At 28.1% G+C, this 26,275-nt stretch overlaps 1 protein-coding gene across 1 annotated transcript; it reads left to right on the top strand.

The window, feature by feature from the left end:
- Positions 1-1,639: 1,639 nt before the first annotated feature.
- On the top strand, positions 1,640-20,939 carry LOC145843228 (uncharacterized). Its single transcript, XM_082950690.1, has 12 exons — positions 1,640-1,801; positions 1,860-1,910; positions 1,975-2,137; positions 2,418-2,462; positions 2,814-3,063; positions 3,771-4,800; positions 10,792-10,957; positions 11,122-11,214; positions 19,205-19,449; positions 19,786-19,983; positions 20,097-20,185; positions 20,659-20,939. Exons 1-12 carry the CDS (start codon positions 1,640-1,642, stop codon positions 20,723-20,725), a joined length of 2,559 nt encoding a protein of 852 aa, XP_082806816.1. The 3' UTR covers positions 20,726-20,939.
- Positions 20,940-26,275: the final 5,336 nt, after the last annotated feature.

Raw genomic sequence — 26,275 nt, forward strand, 5'->3', positions numbered from 1 at the left:
TGATCCAAATATTGAAGCGTTTCAGTTTGAAAATCACTTCGGCAAGTTTACGATGACTTGAAAACTTACTAGCTAATTGATAAATGTTATTTTACTGTAATAAGATACAGGAGGGGATGTTTGAACTTAGATAAACAATTTTAAAGAGATACACATAACAACTTAGTAGCTTTTAATTCATAGTGACGGCATTTCGACTTTACCTTATCCATTATCAAAAAACAAATCTGTGCAGAATAACTAAAATTAGTTTTTAGAAACTATAAAACAGGTTTAGTAATGAAATATATACAACTACACATAAAAATTATATGTACAGTAAACATACGACACTAATATGTATACACACTAATAAGATACACGTTTAATCAACAGTTCTTAATGTGTGAGTAGTACCCGATTTATACAACTGTTTCTTTAAAATTAGATTTTAACGTTTAATTAAAATCACTTAAGTTTTTAAGTCACAAATTAACTTTTACATGGTTTTAAAAATACTAAAGAAAATTGAAAAGAATGCAGAAGTAAGTTTGAAAGTGTATTTTCTCGTAGGCATGACTGTATAACTAATCTCCTAATACCAAACATTGTGTTCGACGGTTTTTAAACATTTTTTTCATATGTTACAGTATCTGATGTTAAAAGTTGAAAATGTAGTTTACGATATCTTAATTAAATTTTTAAGACTTTTGTTATGCACTAAATAGTTGTTTGTTTAAAATTGAATTGTAACGTTTAATCAAAATTGCTTTAGTTTTGAAGTCTCAAATTTACTTCTACATGGTTTTAAAATACTAAAGAAAGTTGAAAAGAATGCAAAAGTAAGTTTGAAAGTAAAGTTTCTCGTAAGCATGACTGTATAACTAATCTTCTAATACCAAACATTGTGTTTGACGGTTTTTAATTATTTTCTACATATGTTACAGTAACCGATGTTGTTAATTGTAAATATAGTTAATGATGTTTCGAATTAAATTTACCTTTTGTTGTTTTTACACAAAAAAAATTAATAAAGTTAGTTACCAAGTCAGTACTTTAAAACTAAACTTTTGTAAATTAGAAAAACTTTTGTTATATAACTACATTGGTATTAACTTTAGCTGTACATACAAATAACGACAAACGTAGATAGTTTTAGTAAAAATTAGTCTAAAATAAAGTGTTGGACAAGCCCGATTTTTCCGATTCGTCTAGTATAGTGTTTCTGCTATTTTTAGCACTACTACTTTCGTCATCATAGATAAAAAACTAAACTAGAACCGCAGAAAACTCGCTTAAATGTAACCACTAACGAATACTTCAATACAGCTGTACTAAATTCAGTTTTATAGATTAATTAGTTTTATACTATTAAGTATGTCTGGAGAGTAATAATATTTTTTTTTAGATTTTGTTATATTTTGGATGGTCATGCGGTACTACCTGGCATTTCAAATATAATTTGTACAATATGAGAGGTTCCATGACTATCAATAAAAATTAATTTTACTTTGTTTTATCAATTTTTTTTACTTAATGTTAGATTTTTTTGGTTTTTTTGAGCTTTTCTACTCAGATAAAAGTAACTTAAATTATCAAACAATTTTCTAAACAGGAAGTGTAATATATTTTAATATAAATTTAAAACCTTAATATTAAAATGGAGAACCAAATGAGGCAATCAACAATTTCTGATGATTTACAAGACAAAATCTTTGTGTTCAAAGTATCAAACAATCCAAGCTTGTCACAAAAACTGAAGAATATTGAAATACCAGAAGTTTTTACACCGTTAAAAGAGTTTTTCAAAGAAGAATTGAAAGTTTGCATTAACTTTATATTCAATCAGTTAACACGTTAACTTACTTTTTAATCTGTAGGATGAAACAAGAAATGTTGAAAATGAGGTTAGTCCCCGGAAAAGAAGAAAAGTGTGTAAACTCTTTTATACTTTTTACAAACAGTTTAGTTTGTAAGTCAATATTTTTGTACTAGGTAGAAATTGAGCGTTTTCAAAATGAAGGGAGTATTTACAAGATGGTGGAATTGTTACTTCATAATGGAGCATGTGATCGTTTGTTATCTGGATGGAGTAAAGTACTTCTGATATCTTTAGAAGAAAATAATTTAAAAGAAATTGCTGATGTTGTCAGGCCTGGTAAGTTGATATGTTTGTTTTACTATATATAACCACAAGTTAAAAAGGCATAAAAGTACAACTTTAGACTAAATTGTAACTAAAATGAAAGTTATAAAAAAAGGATAAGTTGAATTTATAATGTTTTAAAGAAATAATATGGTTTCGTAGTTTGAAATAGATAAATATTAGAGCATTAGTATATAATTATTTTCAAAACTTGGTAATTCCAGTTGGAATACTAAAAAAAAATAATAAAAAGATGGTTTCTACTCTAATAATAAAGGATTATTTGTAACAGGTCCTAATGATGTTTTAATCTACAATGAAAAAGATGGACTTTACGGTAAAAAAAGCATTTACTTTCATTTCTTATTACATTATTTTCTAAAAAATGTATTTACTTCTATATAGTTTTGGCATCTATGAATAAAAGAAGTAATTTTTAAAAAATAAGTATTGAACTATTTATCTGTTTAAAGCATTGAATTTAAATTTCCATGTATTATTTTAAAATATAGTTTTATTGTTCAGTTAATACAAACACTCTTACTTTAAGATTAAAAATCTAGTTTTATGATGTTAAAGTTTAATTATATACTTTTTTTATGCTTACTGTTAAATATACTAAAACTATGTCTTTTTAAATTTTCTTATATTAAACTAGATTATATCTAAATATTTTAATTATTTACAGAACAATGCCTGATTCTCAAGATTAAAGATGTACTTTTGAAGAAATGTGGAATTCTTGCTGATCCAATGGGAATGAAAGACAATGAAGAGATGAATCGAAACGTGCCAGTGGTCCATCCTGTTGTTAAAGTGAGTGAAGATCATTTCAGAAGGAATACAGCATTTGTTGACGGAAGGTATCGTGTGCTTGAAGAACAACGAAGAGAAATTTACAAAAATGCTCCTGAAGTTCAACTTGATGACGTAGTTGGGTTAGTTTTTGTTTTTAATATCTTAAGTTAAATAGAACCTCAAAATTTTACTAAAATGTATTAAAAAACAAGAAAAAATTATTAGATTTTTTTTTTCAGAACTTGTAGAAAATTAATATTATTAGATATAACACTTTGTAAGTATTAAATCAAGTATTTACTATATTTTTGAATTTTACTATATTACATAGTGCTTGTTATCTTAAAAAATTAGAAAACATTTAAATTTTTCGGTTGCTCTAGTTTTTACAAAAATGTTTGTAAGTTATAAAAAAATAGTTTACTTCAGTATGTTTTTATTAACCTGGACAAGACGTTAAAAGGTATCTGTGGTGTGTGACTCAATAACCGAATGTTTTTTTTGTTCACAGAGTCCTAGGACTAAATATTTTGAGCATGTTTTTTGACGTTCAATAAATTATACAAGTTATACATATAGTTTAACAGAAACCGTATTATTATTCTTCCATTATTTTATTTTACGGCTACTCTTTAGCTTATTCCGAGTTTTAGTTCTGAATAATAGTTTAGTTCGTAATCTCTTTGACAAAGTTATTATCTAGCATTAATTTTACTTCCGTAAATACATTAAACAAAACTAAATTTAGCATTTTGTAATAACTTTTTACTTTTGTCTAAAAATATATAAAAGGGTACTAAAGTCATCAAAATTTTATAATAAAAAGTAATCAAGAAAATTAAAACAGGTTTAGTCAAAATCAAAACCAACAGTCCACTGAGCCAAGTAATTCTCGATCTTATGAGTCTTATTATAGAGCACAGCTAAGAACCAATCCAAACCCATACATCTTGCTCATTGGTCCAGCTGGTGCAGGAAAAACCACCTTAAGCAAACGTTGTGTTCTTTCCACATTTAATTGCAATCGATACGCTTTATTTATTCCTCTGATGATTGTTGATCCTCGACAGTCGATTAATCTTGAATATTTCTTATTCAACTTAGGAATGGCTTATTTTACTAACGATAGTGTAAATATAAATCAAACAGATGAAGCACTTGCCTGGTTATTATCCAACCAACACAAAGTTACTCTTGTGATTGACGGATTGGACCAGGCAAGGTTCGAGATAACTAGTATTAAAGATTTTTCAAAAGTAAACGTGCATAAAAGTTATCTACCTTCAGAACTTTTGTTTCTGATTTTAACACGAAAAATATTACCTGGCGTGAGAATTATATTAACTTCAAGACCCCATTCTGTTTTAAACTTTAGTGAGTTGATCCAGCCCGATTTTGTATTGTATCTTGACGATTTGTCTGAAACTAATATGAAAATTCTGACGTCTTTTTACGTCCGAACAAGAAATGTCGAGCAAATAATTTCAAAACTTCAAGAAAAGTCTCCGAGAGTCCAACAACTTATTTACTGTCCACTTTTTCTACGACTTTTTGCTGTGCTTATAAACTTAGAAGGTCTTAATGAAATTTGGAAAATTGTCAAGTCAACTGCAAGTCTTTTTGATGAGCTTCTTAGAAGGCTTCAGGATTGTGCACACAATGCAGGAGAGATTGAAGACACAAATGTCATGAGTAAGATCATGGAACTAGCTTACAAAAAGACAATGCAAGGATCGGTTGTCATTGATCATAATGATTTGACTAGCTTGAGAATTGATCCCAATGAAATCCAGGATCTCGCTTTAGGAGTTCATGGAGATTCAAACTCAGCCTTAGTTGGTCCAAGCTTGTTCTATTTCGCTCATCAGAGCATACAGGTTATTTTTGTTTTTACAAAACATATATCTTAGTTAAAGTTTTATTAAGTGATAAAAGCTTTTAACGTTTTCACAATTAGTATAGGTTTTTAATATTTAGTTTATTTAAAATTTATATGTTTATAATTTATATTGAATATTTGTAAAAAGTTTACATTACACTGTTCTAAAGTTTTAAAGTAGAAAAATTTAGGTATAATTAACTCTAAACAACTGTTAGGTATAATTAATAAAGCTAAGGCTTAATCAGTCAAAAAACGCAAAAAACACAAGTATATTTAATGTCTTAAAAACTGATTAAATTTTTCTATTTGATAGATTTTTTATTTTTGTTTTACTTTATTAAATTGAAATTATTTTATACTAGTAACTGTTTATTGTATTTAATTTTATGATATTTAACGTTTAAACTAGTAAGTGATTTTAAACACATCTTTTAAAAACTAAATAATGATTATATGAATAAATTTTGTAGTTTTCAAAGGTTTTACCATTTCAGTCACTTTTCGCAAATCTACGCACTCTTGTATAGTTACGTATTTTAGACTTCTCAAAAAAAACACAAAATTGAATAATCCTTAGTATTCTAAATATGTTGTATTAGTTGAAATGACAAAATATGATTTTTTTTTAATAATTTAAATGATAAACTAGCTTTATATTTATTTATACTTATGTTCATTGACGGTTAAATAAACATTTATTTGTGTCCCAGTGTAGCATAAGCTTAAATTGTTAAAAACAGCTTTTATTAAAGTTCTGCTAGAAAAATTTTGACTCTCAATAATAAAAGCTAACAGCAATATAAATAGTTTTCTAAAGAAAAGGCTCAAAAGAAACTTTTAACAGGATATGGTATTGATGTTAAATAAAAACAAGAATAAACATTACACAAATCTTTCTCTTATAATATAAGACAACTTTAGTCTTAAGTGCGCAAGGAGAAAAATCTGTGCATATAAAAAGTTTTTATCAAAACTTTTCACATATATGTACATCTTGAATGAAAACTATAGTTACGTTCTCTCGTTTATTTTCGACTTTTGCTTTGGATACAATGTGCATGGAATTGTTAGAGGCGACTGTACACTAAATGTTTAGATAACTAATTAAAAACGCCATACAAATTAAACGTCGAAAAGTAAACAATGAATCTAGTAACAAAATTATGCTCATAAACAAAAAAAACATTTGCTTACTTTATACTTTAGATACTTATACTTTTGTACAAACTAATATATGTAGTTGATAGTGATTAATATTTACGTTTCAAAAAAGTTTCGTAGTTTAAAAAGAATATAAAAAGCTTAATTTTTTTCTTTGCTTTGGTATTGTTCAGGAACGTTGATGCTTAAAAAAAAATATCTAGATTCTAATAAGACTTCGAAGACCTTTTTTATATAAGAAAACAACTGATCCGGGGTCAAAAAACAACTCCAATTAACTTTTGTTTCAGACAAAGCTATACTTAAATTTTCAAATAAAAAAAAGCTAAACTTATAGCCCTTAAATAGCTGTCAATGAAACAATAACCAGAACACTTTAGTTGCAAAGCTTTCGTCCTTTATTAGACATTTTCAATACAAAAATACGGCTGTAAAAAAAAAAATTAAAACATAAAATATATATATATAAAAATGTTTTTAATTGATAAAATGACATCTATAACAGCAAACAAAACACTTTATATATAAAAAAAACTTTTAAAAAAACACATTTTCTTTATTCCTATAACATTAAAAAGAGTTTTGCTCCACAAAATTACATATGCAATTAATATATAAATGTATGTTAAGAACTACTAAATAACACAAAGAAATACAAAAAAATATACAAAACAGATGCATCTAACAATATGTACTTTAACTACTCTACCCCTATAAATCACTGTATTGTGTTTTAGCTAAGTTAATATTTGATTTGAGTTTATTTATCCAAAAATATTCTTTATAGTCAAAGTTCTTAAAATTTGGTTCTTCCAAAAAAACAACTTCATACGCGTCATCAAAACAACACTCTTTCTGTAGATCGTTCTTGTGTTTAACATAGTAGTGTCTATATAAGGCATTTTCATCTGTTATATCGTTTGGGTTAAAATTTGATTTTGATCTATTCCAACTATATCTATGTGCTGTCCATCTTGTACTGAAGCTGTTTTTAGTTTGTCCTACATAGTTGCTATTACATTTTGTGCATATAGCTGCGTAAATTCCATAACTTTTGTAGTTCAGATTCGGTTTCAATTTTATTGTCTTACCCTGAATGTTTAAAGTTTCTTTATCAAATACCATGTTTTTATGTTTGCCATGATTACCACATAGTGAGCATTTTTTACATTTTTTGCTTAGTTTAGTACTCGTTTGTTTTTGTTTTGCAATTTGACTAAAACTATTTAAAAGTTTTCTCAGGCTCGCTGGTTTTGTAAAGGATATTTTACCTGAAGGAAAAAGTTTAGATTCCTCTTTAGTGAAACTTAGAAGCTTCTTAAATTGAGTAGACCAATATACATTTTCGTTTTTAGATATGTCTTTTTGTTCAATTGGAACGTTCTTATTCTCATTTTTGCAATAAATTTTCTTAAATTGGTCTTCTACTAGTTTGGGATTGAAATTGGATGCTAAACATTTAGTTTTAAGTTTTTTCAGACTCTCATAATAATCTTCTTTTCTTTCATTTATTCTTTTCAATCTTTTTTCTTCGCCTGTAATTATACCCTTAAAGATGTTCAGTGGGTGGAAAGATTTTCCGTTCAAAAAATTAGAATTTACTGCGGTAGTTTTCGTAAAATTTCTGGTGTAGAAAAAACTTTTTTCGTTTACTCTAGTAAGAATGTGCTCAATATCTAGGAAAGGTAACTTATCTACCTCATTTTCTCCCGACATTATTGTTGATGTCAAATCTAGATCGTACTCTTTAAATGTTTTCCTGAGATCTTTTATTATTTCTTTTGATACTGAAATATTCTCTGATATCAATAGTATATCGTCAATGTAACGTTTTACAAATAGTGATTTGTTTAATTTAGAAGCTTTCGTCATTATATAATGTAAAGAAATATTAGCTATGACAACGGAGTTGTTGTCACCAGTAATATACCTTTCTTCTGTTTAAAATATTTTTCCTGGAATACTATAAAGTTGTTGCGAAAAGCTATTTCTGATAACGTTACTAAGTATTTGATCATCGGTGTCTCAAAATCTGAGCACAATTCTAATGCTTCCACAAGAGCTTTGTTCACTAAATCTATTGATAATGATGGGTACAAATTTACGACATCAACTGTACTTAAAATACAATTTTTATCATCATATGACTTTTTCCAAGTTTCCAAGTCTTCTAAATAACTTTTTGAATCTTTACAGTATTCATTAATTCCCTTTTTGCAATAAATAACACTAATCGGTTCTAATATTAGGTTGAGTACAGCTGTTAACCTACTTAGATATGTATTACCAGCGGCTTGGACTATTCTAGTTGGTATATCTTTAATACTGCAAGTTTTGAGAATATCTGGATTTAACTTATGGGTTTTCCATAAAGGATATATATACCCGCAGTTATTATTAGTAAAGTATTTCGCAGATGGTCCCGCGACTTTTCTTAAAATACCAGTTTTAGTTTTTTTCATACCAGTTGTAATAAATAGCAGGTTATCGTCTAAATAGTTCTTTTTCCACATATCAACTAAAATTTGACTAATATTTTCTTTTAATTTTGTCATTTTTATTAAAATTTCTTTCTCATTGTAAGGCAGTTCCACGTAGTTTTCATCTAGAGCTTTTGTTATTAATGAAATATAATCCTTGTAATTTATTACAATAGTTTTGCCGTCTTTGTCTGAGTTTCCAATTACAATTTCTTTGTTTTTTGTTTTGATTTTAAGTTTTTGAAGAGATTTCCTTCAGGTAAAATATCCTTTACAACAGTGCTTCTGAAATGGGGTTCCGCGGAACCCTAGGGTTCCGCGACGCCTCTCAGGGGTTCCGCGAAGCCTTTTGAAACTTAAAAAAGATCATTTATTTAATTAAACATTTTATGTAAAAGTAAAATTAGGGGTTCCAGGGAAAATTTGAATTTTGGAAAAGGGTTCCGCCAGTAGAAAAAGGTTCAGAAGCACTGCTTTACAAAACCAGCGAGCCTGAGAAAACTTTTAAATAGTTTTAGTCAAATTGCAAAACAAAAACAAACGAGTACTAAACTAAGCAAAAAATGTAAAAAATGCTCACTATGTGGTAATCATGGCAAACATAAAAACATGGTATTTGATAAAGAAACTTTAAACATTCAGGGTAAGACAATAAAATTGAAACCGAATCTGAACTGCAAAAGTTATGGAATTTACGCAGCTATATGCACAAAATGTAATAGCAACTATGTAGGACAAACTAAAAACAGCTTCAGTACAAGATGGACAGCACATAGATATAGTTGGAATAGATCAAAATCAAATTTTAACCCAAACGATATAACAGATGAAAATGCCTTATATAGACACTACTATGTTAAACACAAGAACGATCTACAGAAAGAGTGTTGTTTTGATGACGCGTATGAAGTTGTTTTTTTGGAAGAACCAAATTTTAAGAACCTTGACTATAAAGAATATTTTTGGATAAATAAACTCAAATCAAATATTAACTTAGCTAAAACACAATACAGTGATTTATAGGGGTAGAGTAGTTAAAGTACATATTGTTAGATGCATCTGTTTTGTATATTTTTTTGTATTTCTTTGTGTTATTTAGTAGTTCTTAACATACATTTATATATTAATTGCATATGTAATTTTGTGGAGCAAAACTCTTTTTAATGTTATAGGAATAAAGTAAATGTGTTTTTTTAAAAGTTTTTTTTATATATAAAGTGTTTTGTTTGCTGTTAATAGATGTCATTTTATCAATTAAAAACATTTTTATATATATATATTTTATGTTTTAATTTTTGTTTTTACAGCCGTATTTTTGTATTGAAAATGTCTAATAAAGGACGAAAGCTTTGCAACTAAAGTGTTCTGGTTATTGTTTCATTGACAGCTATTTAAGGGCTATTAGTTTAGCTTTTTTGTATTTGACCTTTTTTATATTTTATATTGAAACAATATTAAGCAAAAGTTTAACTTATGTTTTCATGTAAAGATTGATTGTTAACCATTAATATAATCAAATGCTGTGCTATTTTTCATTGAATATTAAGCTTTAACTTACAAAACTAAAAAAAAATAATAAATTAATTAAAACACTACTTAATTATGGCAAAAATAAGTTTAAATTTTAAATTAGAAACAAATAAAACCTCAAAAAGTTATTAAGTTTTAGATTAAGTTATTAAGTAAGTAACATAAATGTTTTACAAGAACTTGTGATGGCTTAATACAAATAAGTATATTATTTAAAAAAAATTCCTGTAGATGTTTTATAAAACTATTTGATTTTATTGCTACAATTTTTGTGTGCTTTTTTCAAGACAAAAACTAGTGATAGCTAAAAATTAGTTTTTAAAGTTCTAATTTTTTTTATGATAAAATTTCAAAAGTAGTTGTAAACGATACATTAAGAATTATAAAAAGTTTAATTTGTTACAAATACTTGTCATTTGATTAATTTTCATTTTTGTTTATAAAAACAAATATTTTTGTTGTTTGAAATTTCAGTTGTTTTGTTTATATCCAGGTTTAGTAAGGTTTAAGAATATATAGTTAGATTAAACGAAAGTTGTTTGTTAGGTTGTTAAGTTTTTTTTTTATTATTATATGTTTTGGTTTTAGGAACACAAATAATTTTTTTATTATTATTAATTTTTTTACTATTGATTTTACTCTTAAGGAATTACTTAAACAGAACTTATTCTGATCAGTACTATATAAATGAATTGAAAATGAAATGTTATGTCTTCAATTTAAAGTTTAAAAAAAATTAGTAGAATTTCAAAAACTGAATTAGCTTTTAATTTATCTGTAAACCCTGTTTATTACCAAAATCACATTTTAAACAGGAATATTTAACAAGCCGACACGCATGGTTGAAACTAGACTTCAACAACTTCTATCAGTTTTTGCAACTAATTTTTCCTGAACTTGATGAAGATGGCCAACCATTTAGAGACAATTTTGCAACTGTGCGTATCTTCACAGTTTCATTACTGAATGTTCTAGTATTTGGTTAGTTTTTACTTATTTTCTTAAATTCGTTTAACTCTTAAAGTTACGTTTAAGTTTATGTTGTGTATTTATTCAGTCTAAAGCTTTCAATACACAGAGTTAAATGTGCTATTTTATTTGTTGAAACTTATACTGTAGTTTCAATACCAAAATATTTGTTTTAGATAATGATGAACTGATAAGAAAGAAAATTAAATTTATTGAAAAATCAGCAGAACATATTATCAGTTGTCATAGAAACTTTTCATATACTGCAAGTTAGCAAATTAGTTTTAAAATTAATATAACTTAATAAGCTAATACGTACAAAAGTGATTTAATTTATCCATAGCTCGTAATTTTTAGAATGTACAATAAAATTGATGTTAGATAATAAAATTATTTGACTACTTTAAACTTATACCTACATGTTTAAATTTTATTTATTAAATTTATTTTATGAAAGTATCTAACCATTTGTTTTTATACATAATGTTATCGTATAAGTACACAAAGCATTTTATCTAAATTATATTGCTATTTGTTTAAAAAGCGTTATGTGACATTTAAGCACGTAATTTACTTAAAACCGGAGGAGGTTGGCATGCCAACTTCCAAGGGTTTGTTTTGGAGGGTAGGAGGGTCAATGGTGGACTCATGGCTAAGAGGTCTTTGGCTCTGAATGCGAGCACTCTTAGCCCGAGTTTGAATCCTAGTGTCTGGAAGACACTCTGGGCTTGGACTGACCCGTGACATAGTTTAATTTTACTTTAATAAAAATTATTTAATAATATAAAACACAAAATAGTTGGGATAAATTTATATACTAAAAACTTAATAGTAAACCAATTAGTAACAAAATATAAAAAACTTAAAATGAATAAAGTAGTTAAAATTAGACAAAAATTACAATAAAAACTCAGGTATGAAAAAAATCAATAAAATTTTATAAACTTTTATAAAATTTTATACAATGTTAACAAAATTCAAGAAAATACTTAAATGTGTCTAAAAACAATTTTAGTATCTTGGTTATAAAAAAAAGTCAATAAAATTAGTCACTAGCACTCAGGGAAAGGTGATTCTGCTGGAAGACAATAAACTTCGCTCCAATTCTTTCCTCAGAACTCAGACTACTCACTGTAACAATGTCCAAGCTTACAATACTCTTTTTCTTGACTGAAAAACTATTGTTATAGCAACAATTTCAAATTTAGTTTTCCAAACAACAAAGTGTTTCCGATTAAAAAATAGAAAATTGGAATAAAATAACGTATCGTTACATTACTTTTCCTCTCTTTTTTTTTTTTTTTTCTTTTTTTTTTTTTTTAACATGCACCTATCTAATGAAGTATTGTTCTCAAAACAGTAAAACATATAAAAACACGCTAGTAAAGATGTGCAGTAACATCCCACTTTCCTTCCTCACTCTCTTTAAGGAAAGAAAAGAATACATAGGTAACAAAAAACAAAATATGTATAAATAACGTCATACTAAGATTATCGACAAAATAAATAAACCAAAATAACAATCATGGCGACAAAACCCATAAAATCAAATACAGTTACACATAACATTACGGTCATGTAAAATGTCAAACTTCTGAACATAAATCAATAAATTCCATAGAACAGCAATTAATAAAGTTTTCATTTTTTTTTGTTGTGTTTTAGGGAATTTTTTTAATGTTTACAGTTGTTGTTAAATTTGCTTGGTTACTGTAAGTTACACAAGCAAGATTTCATTATTTATTTAAACTTCCGAACACAACAAAAGCAAACAAAAAATTAGTTTTTTTATAAAATAAAATTTTAGAATAAATCTCTATTTTTGATATTTTTTTTGTGTGTTAATAAAATAATCATAAAGCCAAAATTTAAGATTTTGTTTCAAAAATTGTCATAAATTTAACAAGCAATAATTGTATTTAATAGTTCAACTTAGATACAAAAAAGTAAGAATAAATAAAATAAAAGTAAAAAAAAAAAAAATCTTATTATCTTGTTATAAGTTAGCTTATATTTAGATAAACAAATCAACTCAAAAACAAAGCACATTTAAAACACAGAAATTTTTTATCCCAAATTACATATAACTTGTTTAAAATTTTTTAAAATAATTATAAGGATAAAATAGCTCAAAAAGAAATATTAATAATTTTGGATATTAAATAAAAAAAAAAAAAATAATTGTTACAGTCCAAACCCAAAATAATCCACCATACCATTGACCATGTCCTACTCCTCTGAACTATGGGTCTCTGCATAATTAACTGGCCCATGTGATCTTAAATTATAACTATTAATACCTTCCAATTCATCAGTAAGATTTAACGGACCAACATAAGCTTTAGTATTTCCAATTGATACTTTCACAACTTGAGAATTTTTTAATATGTACAAAGAATGTTCTGTTGATTTATTTCTTACCACTTCGTATGGTCCTTCATACAACTTATCTAATTTCTTTCTGTTATTCTTTTTCAACCAAACATATCTACAATTAAAAAGGCCTGGCTGATAAAAAGGTGCATCATTTTTAGTTTTTCTGAACTTGCGACTGATATCTGCCATGGAATTTACAAAGACCGCACATTCAATAGGAGGTGGTCTGGTGATTTGATGAATTTCATCAACTTCATCAAAAAGAAGTCGGCCACTTAAATTTAAAGAGCATCCAAATGCATACTGGGCCGGGGTGTAAGGGGAACCTTCAATAAGTGAGTTGTTAATGGTGCAAGTAATTAATGGGAGGTGAAGAGCCCAATTTGTTTTGTCTTCAAGTGAACGAAAAGCCACATTGATTGTTCTATTCTGTCTTTCAACATAACCATTTGTCTGAGGCGTTCTTGAAGAGGTAAACCTTTGCTCAATTCCCAATTGTTTACACGCCTCTTGCAATAAAAAATTTTTAAATTCTTTACCGTTATCTGAAAGAACAACCTGAGGTACTCCATAATGCCCTACCCAGTTTTGTATAAAGGCATCCCTAACAGTTATTGCTGTTTTATCTGGTATGGGAGCTGTTACCAATAACCCAGTTGCTCTATCTTTTATCATTAGAACATATTGATAGTCAACTGACTTATCCAATGGGCCTATAAGGTCTAAATGTAAAAATTGGAAACGTTGCGTGTTATTGGGAAAAAAACCTATGTTTGGCCTGTTATGTCTAGAAACTTTTGTCTGCTGACACGTGGCGCAGTTATTAACCCAGTGACTGATGTCATTCCTTAACTTAGGCCACCAGAAAGTTCTAGCTATGGCTTCAATGGACTTCTCAATACCCAAGTGAAGCCTGTTATGGGCTGCGTTGTACGCAGTCAGACGCAACGACTCAGGCAATATGACACGTTTAATTCCATTTTCTATAAAGAAAGCCATGTTTTCGTTTGTTGTGAACTGGACTTCTTTCTTTAAGAGGCGTGCTTGGTCAATAAGGCCTGGCTCCCTCCTTTGGAAAATTGCAATTGCCTCCCTATCCAAAGTTTTAGGGCTAACAGATTCTACATCTGAGCTTGAAATATCTAAATCATAAACTTCTTGAGTTATTAATTGCTCACTGTTATCAAAATCATCTATGTCCAGCTCACTGTCACTAGAATCAGATTCCGAACTACACAAGTAATCCGGATCCTCTTGGTGTGCTCTAACATGCATGGCTGTAATCTGAGGCGGCCTGCTTAGAGCATCTGCAACTGTGTTGTTGGATCCGGCTATGTGTGCTACTTCTGGATCAAACTCTTTTATCAGCATGATGTACCGTTGTTCCATAGGTGACTGATCTTTTAGAGTATTGTTAATGGCCCCAACCAATGCCTTGTTATCCGTCCTTATCAACAACCTCCTGCCAAGAATTCTATATTGAAAGTGTTTCAAGCTTAAATAAAGGGCACGAAGTTCCTTATAAAAAGTTGACCTAACAGTCTTAAGTGGTGGCAATTTCTTTGAAAAAAAAGCCAAAGGACGCATCCCCCCATTCTTGCCTTCCTGCTCGAGGACTGCGCCAACATGGGTATCAGATGCATCTGAAAATAACATAAGTGGTTTGTTATGATCTTCATAAGACAAGGTAGTCGTATGTGCTAAAATAGCCTTTGTGTTTTCAAAGGCTTGAATATGCCTATCTTTAAGGTTTATTTTAGCACGATTAGTAGATTTTGGACCTCCAGATAACTCATTGAGAGGTGCAGTTATTTCGGCAATCTTTGGAACAAAACGATGATAGTAATTCGCAAGACCTAAAAAACGTTTTAGGTCTCTTCGTGTGGTGGGAATAGGGTATTCCCGAATAGCCTCAACCTTTGAGTCTAAGACATTAAGTCCTTTAATGCTAACAGAATGACCTAAAAAATCTAGTTTTGTTTTAGCAAGATTGCATTTGTTTGTATTTAGATATAATCCATTGTCAGACAATATCTTAAAAACTGTCTTCAAATGAGAGATATGATCTTCCTCAGTTTTGGAAAAAATCAATATGTCATCCAGATAAATAAATGTAAAAGTTTGACAAGAAATAAAAATACTTTCCATCATCTGCTGAAATCTGGTAGGGGCATTTTTCAAGCCAAAAGTGCAACGTTTTGGAATGAAAACTCCTTTATGTGTGATTATTGCAGCATACTTTTGAGAACTTATTTCTATTGGCAAGCTGTAATAAGCTTCTTTTAGGTCCAGGGTAGAGAAAACACATGTACCTCCTGGAATGATTTCAGACAGTTCGTCGATACGAGGTAGCGGATAAGATAAAGGACGTGTATGTGAATTTAGAATAGTGTAGTCAATGCAGACACGATAAGTCTTATCTTTCTTGGGTACACAAGTAACTGGAGAAGCACATGTATCCCCACTACCCCGGACTACAGCACCTCTCTCTAATAGATCAAAGAAATGATCTTTAATTACTTCTCTTGTACCACCGCATCTCCTGGCCTTGGTCATTTTAGGACAATAATTATCGACTATTATCTCTAGGGAATGATTGTGCTTTGGTGGTACAGTATAGTCAGGTTTCTTAGTAATTTCTGGAAATTTAGCAAGTAAGGCCTTACATCTTTCTTCTAAAGAATTTTTGCCTGAGTTTATCAGTTCGACACTGTTGATTGATGCAACTACAGGGCTGGGAAAGTCTGAAGCCACAAGGAGTTTTGTCGTCCGGCCTGAAATTGCGGAGCGTAATTGTGACTTGGCTGGCAGTATTTCTAATTCATTCGCTTTTAGAAAATCAAGTCCAATGATACCATAACCCCTTGACTCTGGAGTTATCCAAAAGGTATGTGTGAAATTACCTAGTTCACTAACATTAACTTCTATATCTGCACTCCCAACTGGGTGAATTACTGAGTCGCCTATTCCTTGGATACTCTTGCTATTAGGGAGAAAATATTTGTTAATACCATTAGTTAATGACTTTGGTAAAAGTGATATCTCACTTCCAGAATCAATTAAAAATATAACATTTGTATTCAAATCTGCAACAAACTGAAGATTTTGTGGCAAATTATTAGGGTCAACAAAAGAGTTTTTGACCAATTTGAAAGTCCAGCGCAATGGACGCTCGGGAGACTGTTTAACAGTCTCTGTAAGAGGACTTTTAATCCCGCCATCTGATCCTCTCACTGCGACGAAGACGGGAAGTCGTTTTTTGATGGACGTTGAGCTCTAATACCTGCCATTTCACACGTCCCCGGGGCAGCGCATTCATAGGCGTTATTCCCAAACTTTCTATGTCTGTGACAGAGAGTACTTGAAGTCTCGTTGTTGCCTGTATTGTTGTGATTCCTATTATTTTGTCTGCCTTGATACCCATTGACAACAGGGGTATTGTTTTGGTGTGTCTGACCCTGGAAATTATCTCTAGGGTGGCCAATGACTCTAGTATCAGGAATAAAATTACAATCTTGATGGCCAAAATAGTTGTTTGCATTATTTTGGTAGCCAGAGTTTCGGTCTATATGTCTATAGCTATTCATGTGATAGTTAGATTTACTCTTTCTTTGACTTGGTCTATTAACATTATAATTAATATTCCTTGAAGCCTCTATACTACGTTGGTGATTGGCATCACAAATATCCCTGCAACGACGCTTAAAATTTTCTATATCTAAGCTTAAGACTTCTCACATTTTACCTTTTAAGTGTTCAGGAGCTAGGTGAATGTATAAAAACTTTCTTAAAGTGTTAGAGTCCTTCATTTCTGCCTCCCACTTCGTGACTTCTAGTTCCAAAGCTTGGCCGTTTAGATTGTTGAAATCAGGTCTAGGCAGAAGAACTCTACCAAGCTGACCATCCCTATTTGACAAGTAATCAATAAGACTCTTGTAACAACGTCTCCCATACTCGACAGTAGTGTAGAAATTTCTTATATCTTTATGTGGCCAAACTTAAGTCAAAATTTGGTAGCGCAATTGAGAGTCAAAAATTTCAAGACTTCGGCACATATCTTCAAAATAGCTTATTTCATCTCTAGGGTTAGCGGTAATATCTATCTTAATAATAGATTTAAGTTCAGAGATCCTATTGCTTAAATTGAATCCCCTATAACCACCCCCTGGCAAGTTAAAGTCAACAATGTTATTGAAATTTGAGTCAGGCTTGGAAGTTGTCCTCATTGAGTTATTATCAATATGATTATATTCACCCCTGGCATTCACTAACCCATTGATTATTTTAGTTCTACTAGGACAGGTCTGCTGTAGAGGATCTCTGCAACTGGCTTGCATGTCAAGCTCAAGGTCATGTGTTTCTTTGTTTATTGACAACAAAGTTTTTTTTCTTTTTTGTAACTTTAACTCTTTGAGACGTTTAGCTTGACGCTCAATTTCTAACTCAACCATCTGTAATTCTTGCTCAGTTGTTGCAGATGCTAAGTTGTCTGAGTTTATGGCTTGACTAATGTCTCGTACCTCACTGGACACTTGGTAGGGTAAACAGACCTTAGTACCTAAGTGGGTAGAATTAGTTGTGTTGTGATACCCACCTATATTATGCATGCTTGAATTAACCTTGATGTCAGGCTGAAACTGGCCCACTATGGCTTGTTGACTGTAATTTTGATTGTGATTTATTTTAGTATTACTATTAATGGTATATGGTATATAATCATTATGGGTATCATGCATGAAGCTAGCCATGGTATGATCTGTGTGAAAATGTTGAGGGTCTTTACAACTTGTGTTAGGGTTGGGTAGGTTGTCTTTTAGTGTCAGATGTGACTTACGTTCCCCTACTATTGTTTGTACATTGTTAATATCATTTTTAGTAAATAACAAATTGTTCTGAGTTGTGATGGCCAAATCTGAATTTGGTGAAAAACATGGATCAATTTGACTGGTATGGTAAGACCCACTTAAACTTATGTTAGGTTGATGTGTATGACTGACCGAAAGGTCGTTATTCTTGTTCTCGAGGACGCCAATAAAACCGGAGGAGGTTGGCATGCCAACTTCCAAGGGTTTGTTTTGGAGGGTAGGAGGGTCAATGGTGGACTCATGGCTAAGAGGTCTTTGGCTCTGAATGCGAGCACTCTTAGCCCGAGTTTGAATCCTAGTGTCTGGAAGACACTCTGGGCTTGGACTGACCCGTGACATAGTTTAATTTTACTTTAATAAAAATTATTAAATAATATAAAACACAAAATAGTTAGGATAAATTTATATACTAAAAACTTAATAGTAAACCAATTAGTAACAAAATATAAAAAACTTAAAATGAATAAAGTAGTTAAAATTAGACAAAAATTACAATAAAAACTCAGGTATGAAAAAAATCAATAAAATTTTATAAACTTTTATAAAATTTTATACAATGTTAACAAAATTCAAGAAAATACTTAAATGTGTCTAAAAACAATTTTAGTATCTTGGTTATAAAAAAAAGTCAATAAAATTAGTCACTAGCACTCAGGGAAAGGTGATTCTGCTGGAAGACAATAAACTTCGCTCCAATTCTTTCCTCAGAACTCAGACTACTCACTGTAACAATGTCCAAGCTTACAATACTCTTTTTCTTGACTGAAAAACTATTGTTATAGCAACAATTTCAAATTTAGCTTTCCGAACAACAAAGTGTTTCCGATTAAAAAATAGAAAATTGGAATAAAATAACGTATCGTTACATACTAAAAAAATCATAAAACTAACGTTGTTTTAGCTTTTTATTTAACTTTAAAACTTATAAATTTATTTTATTAAAAATAGAGTAAATTTTTATTAAAACTAAATAAAACATAAATTTACTTAGTAACAAACCAACAAAATATTACAACAGTAGTCAAGCATTCAGAATTAATCAGAAAAGATTACAGTGAAATTTGTGATCACAACATAATATATGAATTGAAGTCAGTTTTAAGACGTCACAGTTTTGTTATTGACACCGACAACACAACGTTTACAACCGATGAATTATTTATAAGAAACTTTGTAACTCAAATGAGAGTGTTGAATTTACCTTATATAAATACAATCAATCTAAAGAGGGTGATAGGAACTTTATCAACATCACATATTAAAGTTTGTTTTAGTATTAGTTAAATAGATTTTGAACTGTTATTTTATTTTATAATAATGTTTAGATAATTTCATTTTACTGAAATCTATTTTGTTCTTTAAGTTATTTTCATGTTATAAATAAATATCGAACAACAGTTTTGAAACATTTATTTATTTATTTATTTTTTACTGTTTCGGCAAAATACATTTATTAAGATTTGGTTTCGTGTCAATTAAAGTAACAAGAATAAACATGATATTTATAACATTTTACTTTGTATCTAGCTAAAACTATTAGTAAAATCCTTACATGAATTTGAAAGTTTTATCAAAGTAAAGTTATAAATAATTAAAAAGGTTAGATTCCTGATTATGGGTCATAATCGAAATTACGATGAGGAATTTATTTCATTGTTAATCAACTCCACCAATGAAATTCAAATTAAAAAGATTATAATTTGGTTGCTTGGTAACGATGAAACAAAACTAAGAATTTGTAGAAAATTTGATGAGAAAATTTCAAACTTCCAAACAAACAACATCGCTTCTAATGATGTTAGTTTTTAATTTAATTAGTTTAGTACTTAAGTTACTATAAAGTTGTAATTTGTGATATTAATTGCTATAAATTATTTTTTAATGTAAGAAGTTTTTAATTTTCTTAACAGGAAGTTGAAATCGAACTAGTAGATAGGGCTTATCAAACCTTATTTGTAGCAAAATTAAAAAGAGGACAACCACCAGTGTTTACTAACCGGTTAGTTGTTTATTTAAATCAAGTTTGTTTTGTTGCATCAAAATATTTACAAAAACGTTTTTGTCTTATAGATAAGTAATTACAATATTACATTTATCTTCAGTCGTTTCAGTTTATAAAAAATATTTTGATGTATAATTTGAAAGCTTCGTAGTTGTTGAGCGTTGTTACTTTTTTTTATTTTTTTCAAATATATACTTGTTTACTTATAAAATGTTAGTACTGTGCATTAGTTGTTAGTATCATTTTTGTTATAATTATTCAATTAAAGTTTTTTTAAATGTTTGCACATTTGTACCTTAATAGCGTCGTAGTTTAGTTTTATACTTAAACTGTTAAAAGGATTTTGAAAGGATTTAAAAGAATTCTGTTTTTAAAAATAAAAGCAACTGAAGCAATTAAATCACGAATACAAATTACGATTGTTTTTCAAATCAACAGTTTTTAATTATTAACTCAAAACTTTTCAACAGTGATTACATCACAAGACCAGAAGATTCTGATCAAACATCATCAGATGACTTAAGTATTACATCATGAGAATAGTTCAACAATCAAACAAGAGTATATGTAATATAAACAATCAATTTCTTAATTTTGCAGTTTGTTTTAATAAATATAGTGATTTTTTTTAATAGTTTTTCTGAAATTAGCAGATAGTTATAAAGCTTGTATTTAAAATTTATTTGCTTAAAACTGCTTCTATTATTACATGTTTACTTTCAAACTTTTTTATTATCAGCTAAATGTATATGAGCTTCATAGTTGTTTTTTTACATTACGAAAAATATCTTATTATTATTTATGAAAAAAACTATGTTTCATTCAATACATTATCAATATTATCAATGAGAAAAAAATACCTTTAAAACCAATAATAAAAACTTATATACACATTTCTAATTCTTCTTAAACGAAAAAAAAAGATATATGGTTTTTTATTGTATATTTTTAACATTTTTTGGTACTAAAAGATCAAAAAATTAATATATGTTTTGTATTCAATTTAAACTATATAAGCATAGTGTTTTTAACCTGTCAATTTTTGATTAAAAAAATTAAATAAAAAACACTGTTTTAGAATTGTTAGTATTTACTCTTTTACAAATATTTAGTTTGTGTACGATTTAGTCGTGAAGATTTTTTTTTGCATAAACTGAATTTTACAACTTTAAAACTTTGTATTTCGAGATGAATTAATACTAAATATAGAGTTTATTTTAAGACAATATAAAAATAAATATTGGTTGTTTTCCTTTTAGAAAAATAGAACTTTAGTTATTTATACTCTCTTACTGAATTATGTTGTTCTGTTTTTGTTAATCTGAATATACTAAGAACTTAAGTTTTATAAATGAAACTAAAATTTTTTACAACCAACATTTTAATAACACTTTTTATTTCTTTGTTCAATATGTTTATTTGTGTTGTATACTTAATAAACTAAAAAAGTCATTTGTACATACATTGGTTTGTTTAAATTGTATAAAAATATTTTTTTTTTGGGAGGTACAACTTAAGTATATTTATAATGTTTTGAGTAAATATCTATTAAACCCCAATTTTAGTGGTGATAAATTAAAAGATATTATTCAAAACTAAGATACATTGAGTCAGTAATATAGGGGTCGGCTAACTGCGGCCCTCAGAGCCAAAATCCAAACCCAAGAGGAACTTTCTATTAAAAAGAAAACTTTTTAAAAACTATAAAGATAAATTCTATGTCTAAAAAAATTAAAATGTTCATCTTAATTAAATAATTTTATCTTAACAGTACTCTTTTATTGCTTAATTGGTCATAACTTTAGTTTAAAGTTGCATTTTTGTAGTGTTTACTACAATGTTTTTATAGTAACTGTGGATCTAAAAACTTTTTCTAAGAAGAACGTTTAGAGAAAAACGTTTTCTAGTAAAATTGGCTTGCGAGTTACGAAAGGCTGCCGACCCTGAGTAAACATTAAAATATATTGTGACGTAATACAGCCAATTCTTACTGATGATTTAGTTACACTGTTTTCTAAAATAAAATAATTTACCACATCTTGCTATATGTTTCGGGTTTTGCTAAATGTTTAATGTTCCGTAAATAACAAGTTTAAATAGTATTAACAAACTTATAAAATAGCAAATTTCATTCAGTTTAGTTGCTGTCGTATTACTCTTGACACCTGCTAGTGGATATAAAATATTTAGGTGTTAAAATTTTACACTGTTTAATAAACATTTGTCCATTGTTATAAGCTGTAAGTTGACGAAAAAAAGTATCGAAAAATTCGGTAATGATTTTGCAAGCGACTTTACTACTAACTCACTAAAAAATAAAAAAATATTAAACTCACCAAGTTGACCGTAAGTATTTTTGCACTTTTTATGACAATTAGACGATTTTTTTTACACTTAATCTATGATTAAGGTTCTCGTACAAAACATTAGGTACCTAACCTATCGCTTACTGGTAGCATACTTATTTTATTAGCCTTGAAAAGTTTAGCTTAAGACCGATGTTATACTAGAGAACGGGTTACAAATCTTAACAAAGAAGCTTTTATTTAGTGAATATAATGTTTTAAACAAAAAAGTTTTTAAATAGAAGAGTTTAAGCTCTTGTGCAAAAGTGACGCTTTTTGCAAAAGTTTCGCTTTATAGAAAATCTTGTGACCGTTCCCTAGTATAACATTAAGGTTAAACTAATTTTTCATTTTTTATCTAATTAAAATACTTCCAGTAACTTCTAGGTTAAGTACACAATTTTTGGAATAACATCATTTTACTTAAACTAAATGTAAATAAAATTCGTTTCAATCTGTAAAAGGTTTAAAATAGATGCGCTTAGCTTAGTGACTTAAACAATATTATACTTTTAAGTAAAAGACTTATATTCTTTCAACTACTTAAAAAAGTACACAACTAATAGTATTATTATCATTTAGTAGTTGTAACTTTAAGCGAAATACTATCAACATAATCATAAAAATGTTCTAAAAAATTAATTGCAATAATAAAACTAAATACTTTTTACCAGTTAATGTTTGTATTAAGACTTTTTACAAAAAGAGCTGTTATAAGTTTTATAAAGTCTTTCCAAACAGTTAAAATATTAATAAAATAAAACAAACGTGTACAAACTATAACGGCAATGAAAATTCATATAAAAATATACTTACTAAAATTTCAGGAGAAAGCACTGTTTAAAATATAAGTATTTTTTAATTTAAACTTAAATAAGAATTAACTAAACAAAGAATTCAACTTACAGTCGACAATATGAGAAGAAAATTCATAGTGAGCAATAAAAAAACGTTTCTAAAATGTTTAGTGTGTTGTAGACAAAATATTTTTTTGAAATACGCAATAGTTTCTTTACGACCGATAAAAAAACTAAAACAACACTTACACGAGATAATTTAGTAAAAATAGTTTGAAAACTTCTAAACTCTTTTCAGTATAAATGGCTCGGGAGTTACAAAAGGCTGCCGACCCTGAGTAAACAATAGAAATTATTGTGACGTATAACAATCAATTCTTACTAATTTTTAAGATACTTTGTTTTAATAAATAAAATAACTTACAACAACTTGCTATATGTTTCGGGTTTTGCAAGTTGTTTAATGTTTCGTGAGTAGTTTTTCTGATAAATGTTAAGCTTTTTAAATAGTTTGAACAAGTATATGAGAAAGGTAATTAATTCAATTTAGTTGCTATGGTATTACTCTTGACATTTGATAGCGGATAAAATAAAACAAAGGCGTTAGAATTAAGAATGCTTAATAAACTTTAGTTTAGAGACTACTTACGGCTAGCGGGCCGGATACGGAAGAGTTGAAAAGACCGGCCCGAAAGTGAAGTGACCGACTTAACGAGGTCAATACTACAAAATTTGTATAAAACTTCATATCATACTTTTACAAATGAAGCGTAATAGTTAGACTTAAAAAAAAGGTTTACAAATGTATTTTATTTTAGTTTATGTTTATTTATAAAAACTTTTATTTCTGTACTAATATTTTGTTTTGTTTTAACTCAGTTGGAACATCCTTTTATCAAATTACCCAAAGCAAAACTTTTATTTAAATCTGATAATTTTACATATCTACAATTAGCAATCTACCACAACAATGATATTCATTAATAATAATCGATTTAAAAATGACAATCTTCCTGAATAAATAGAAAATGGTTTGTATAAATACTAAAATTTTTTTTCCAACAAGTAATTAACAACTGTTTTCAGTCAAACTACTCAGCTTTACATTTTAATACATTAAAGGTGAGTTTTAAACGCGTTTAGGACCTAAAACCTATTTTGTATTTAACAAAATTATTAATAATCGATTTTATTAGTTACTTTTATTGTTGATTTTCTTAGTAATTTTTCCATAAAATAACTTTGTAATTTCAACTCAATCAAAACTTACGGATCTAAATGTTTTTTTTTTAAATTATATGTTTTAGAAACTAACGATTTAAAGTCTAATAAAGTTTAAAATAAATAACTGTTTTGTCATACTTGAATTTTTCAAACCAACGAGAATTTTAAAAGCTTATGTTAGACTTGAAACTTACATAAAATCTTTGAAAAGTCAATATTTGACAAACAACGTAACTATTTATCCTAAACCTACTTTCTCAAATTTCATTTAATCATTTTTATAACATAAACTTTCTTTCTTTTCCTTTATTTAAAAACATGTTTATGAGTTGACGCCCTTGATAAACCTTATAAGTGTTTTTACATGTCTTTATTAAATTTTAGATTCTTATATCTCCTTTAAACTAAATTTAATTAAAGACACTGAAATATTATATGACATCATGTTTTTAGTTAGTTATTAGTTTAGCGTAAAACAAACCACTGATAAACAGAAAATTTGCTTTGTACCTAAGTAAAAACGTAATTTGAATTCAAGTATGCGTTGAATGACGCATTTAAAGTTTTTCTACATTAAAAAATCTTTTTACTTCAAACTGATTAATCGTTTTTTTTTTCCTTTTTCATATCAACGCATCAAGTTTTATAGGAAAACATTTATGTGATAAAGCACAACATTCAGTTAAAATTATGTAAAATTTCTGATTTAATTCCTGTTTGTTGGCACACAATAGTTATACAATGTTGTGTTTAATATTTTTTCAAAATTGACAGTTAAATTTGTTTCAGATTCTAATGGTAGCTACTTTGAACTTAAAATAAAAGTTAGCCTTTTACTAGATTAACTTTTACTAGATTTGAAAATAACTTTTAAAATGTTTGAATTAAAATATCTCAATAACTGTATTGTAGATCTAATTTTTATATAGTACAACGATAATTGCTATAAGTATTTTAGAAAAAATAGTATTTAAAGCTTAGTGTACCCTCTTCGACATATTTTAAAAGATTATTCGGTGTTGTTAATTATTTTAAGCTATGAGAAATATATAAGTAAAAAAAAAAACTACCTTTTGTATAAATTAAGTAAACAAGTGTTTATATAAAGTATTTTTGGCACAAACAACTCAATGAAAATTAAACTAATTTTGTTGCATGGCATATCAATGTTCAATATAAGTTCAAAATAGTGTTTTATGACGTTTTTATATATGTAATCATATAAGCTTAATTACCTTTACACTAAAATTAGTCAAGCGTTTTTCATTGAGTTTTTTGGTAGAAATATATCAAGCTTTATACTACAACATCCGTATTTAAACAGTTGAAAGCTCTGTTTTATTTTAAAAGTTTTCACGCGATAGGGAAGTGTTTATACTGAGAACAATTTTTTGAGAAAGTTACTTAATTTGTCATACTTTAAAATATGAAGACGCTTAAAAAACTTTTTTTCTAACACCTTGTTAACTGATAAGTTAAAAGTTCAGACTCAATCTATTTTTCTAATAGTTAATCTTACGTTTAATTTTTTACAACTTAAAATGATAATATTATAAAACATTTTTGTACAATTGTGTCATTTAAATTAAAGAGACATCTTAAATTAAAATTTTAGTCAAATTTTTGTAGGAATTATTCAATGAACTATATTAATATTGTTTTAGTTAAAAAAAGCAGTGATAACGAAACTTCTGTCTTTTCTAGAAACCATATATAAGCAT

The sequence above is a fragment of the Thalia democratica genome, chromosome 8, assembly GCF_965202585.1.
Source record: "Thalia democratica chromosome 8, ktThaDemo2.hap1.1, whole genome shotgun sequence".
In the NCBI taxonomy this organism is placed as follows: Eukaryota; Metazoa; Chordata; class Thaliacea; order Salpida; family Salpidae; genus Thalia; species Thalia democratica.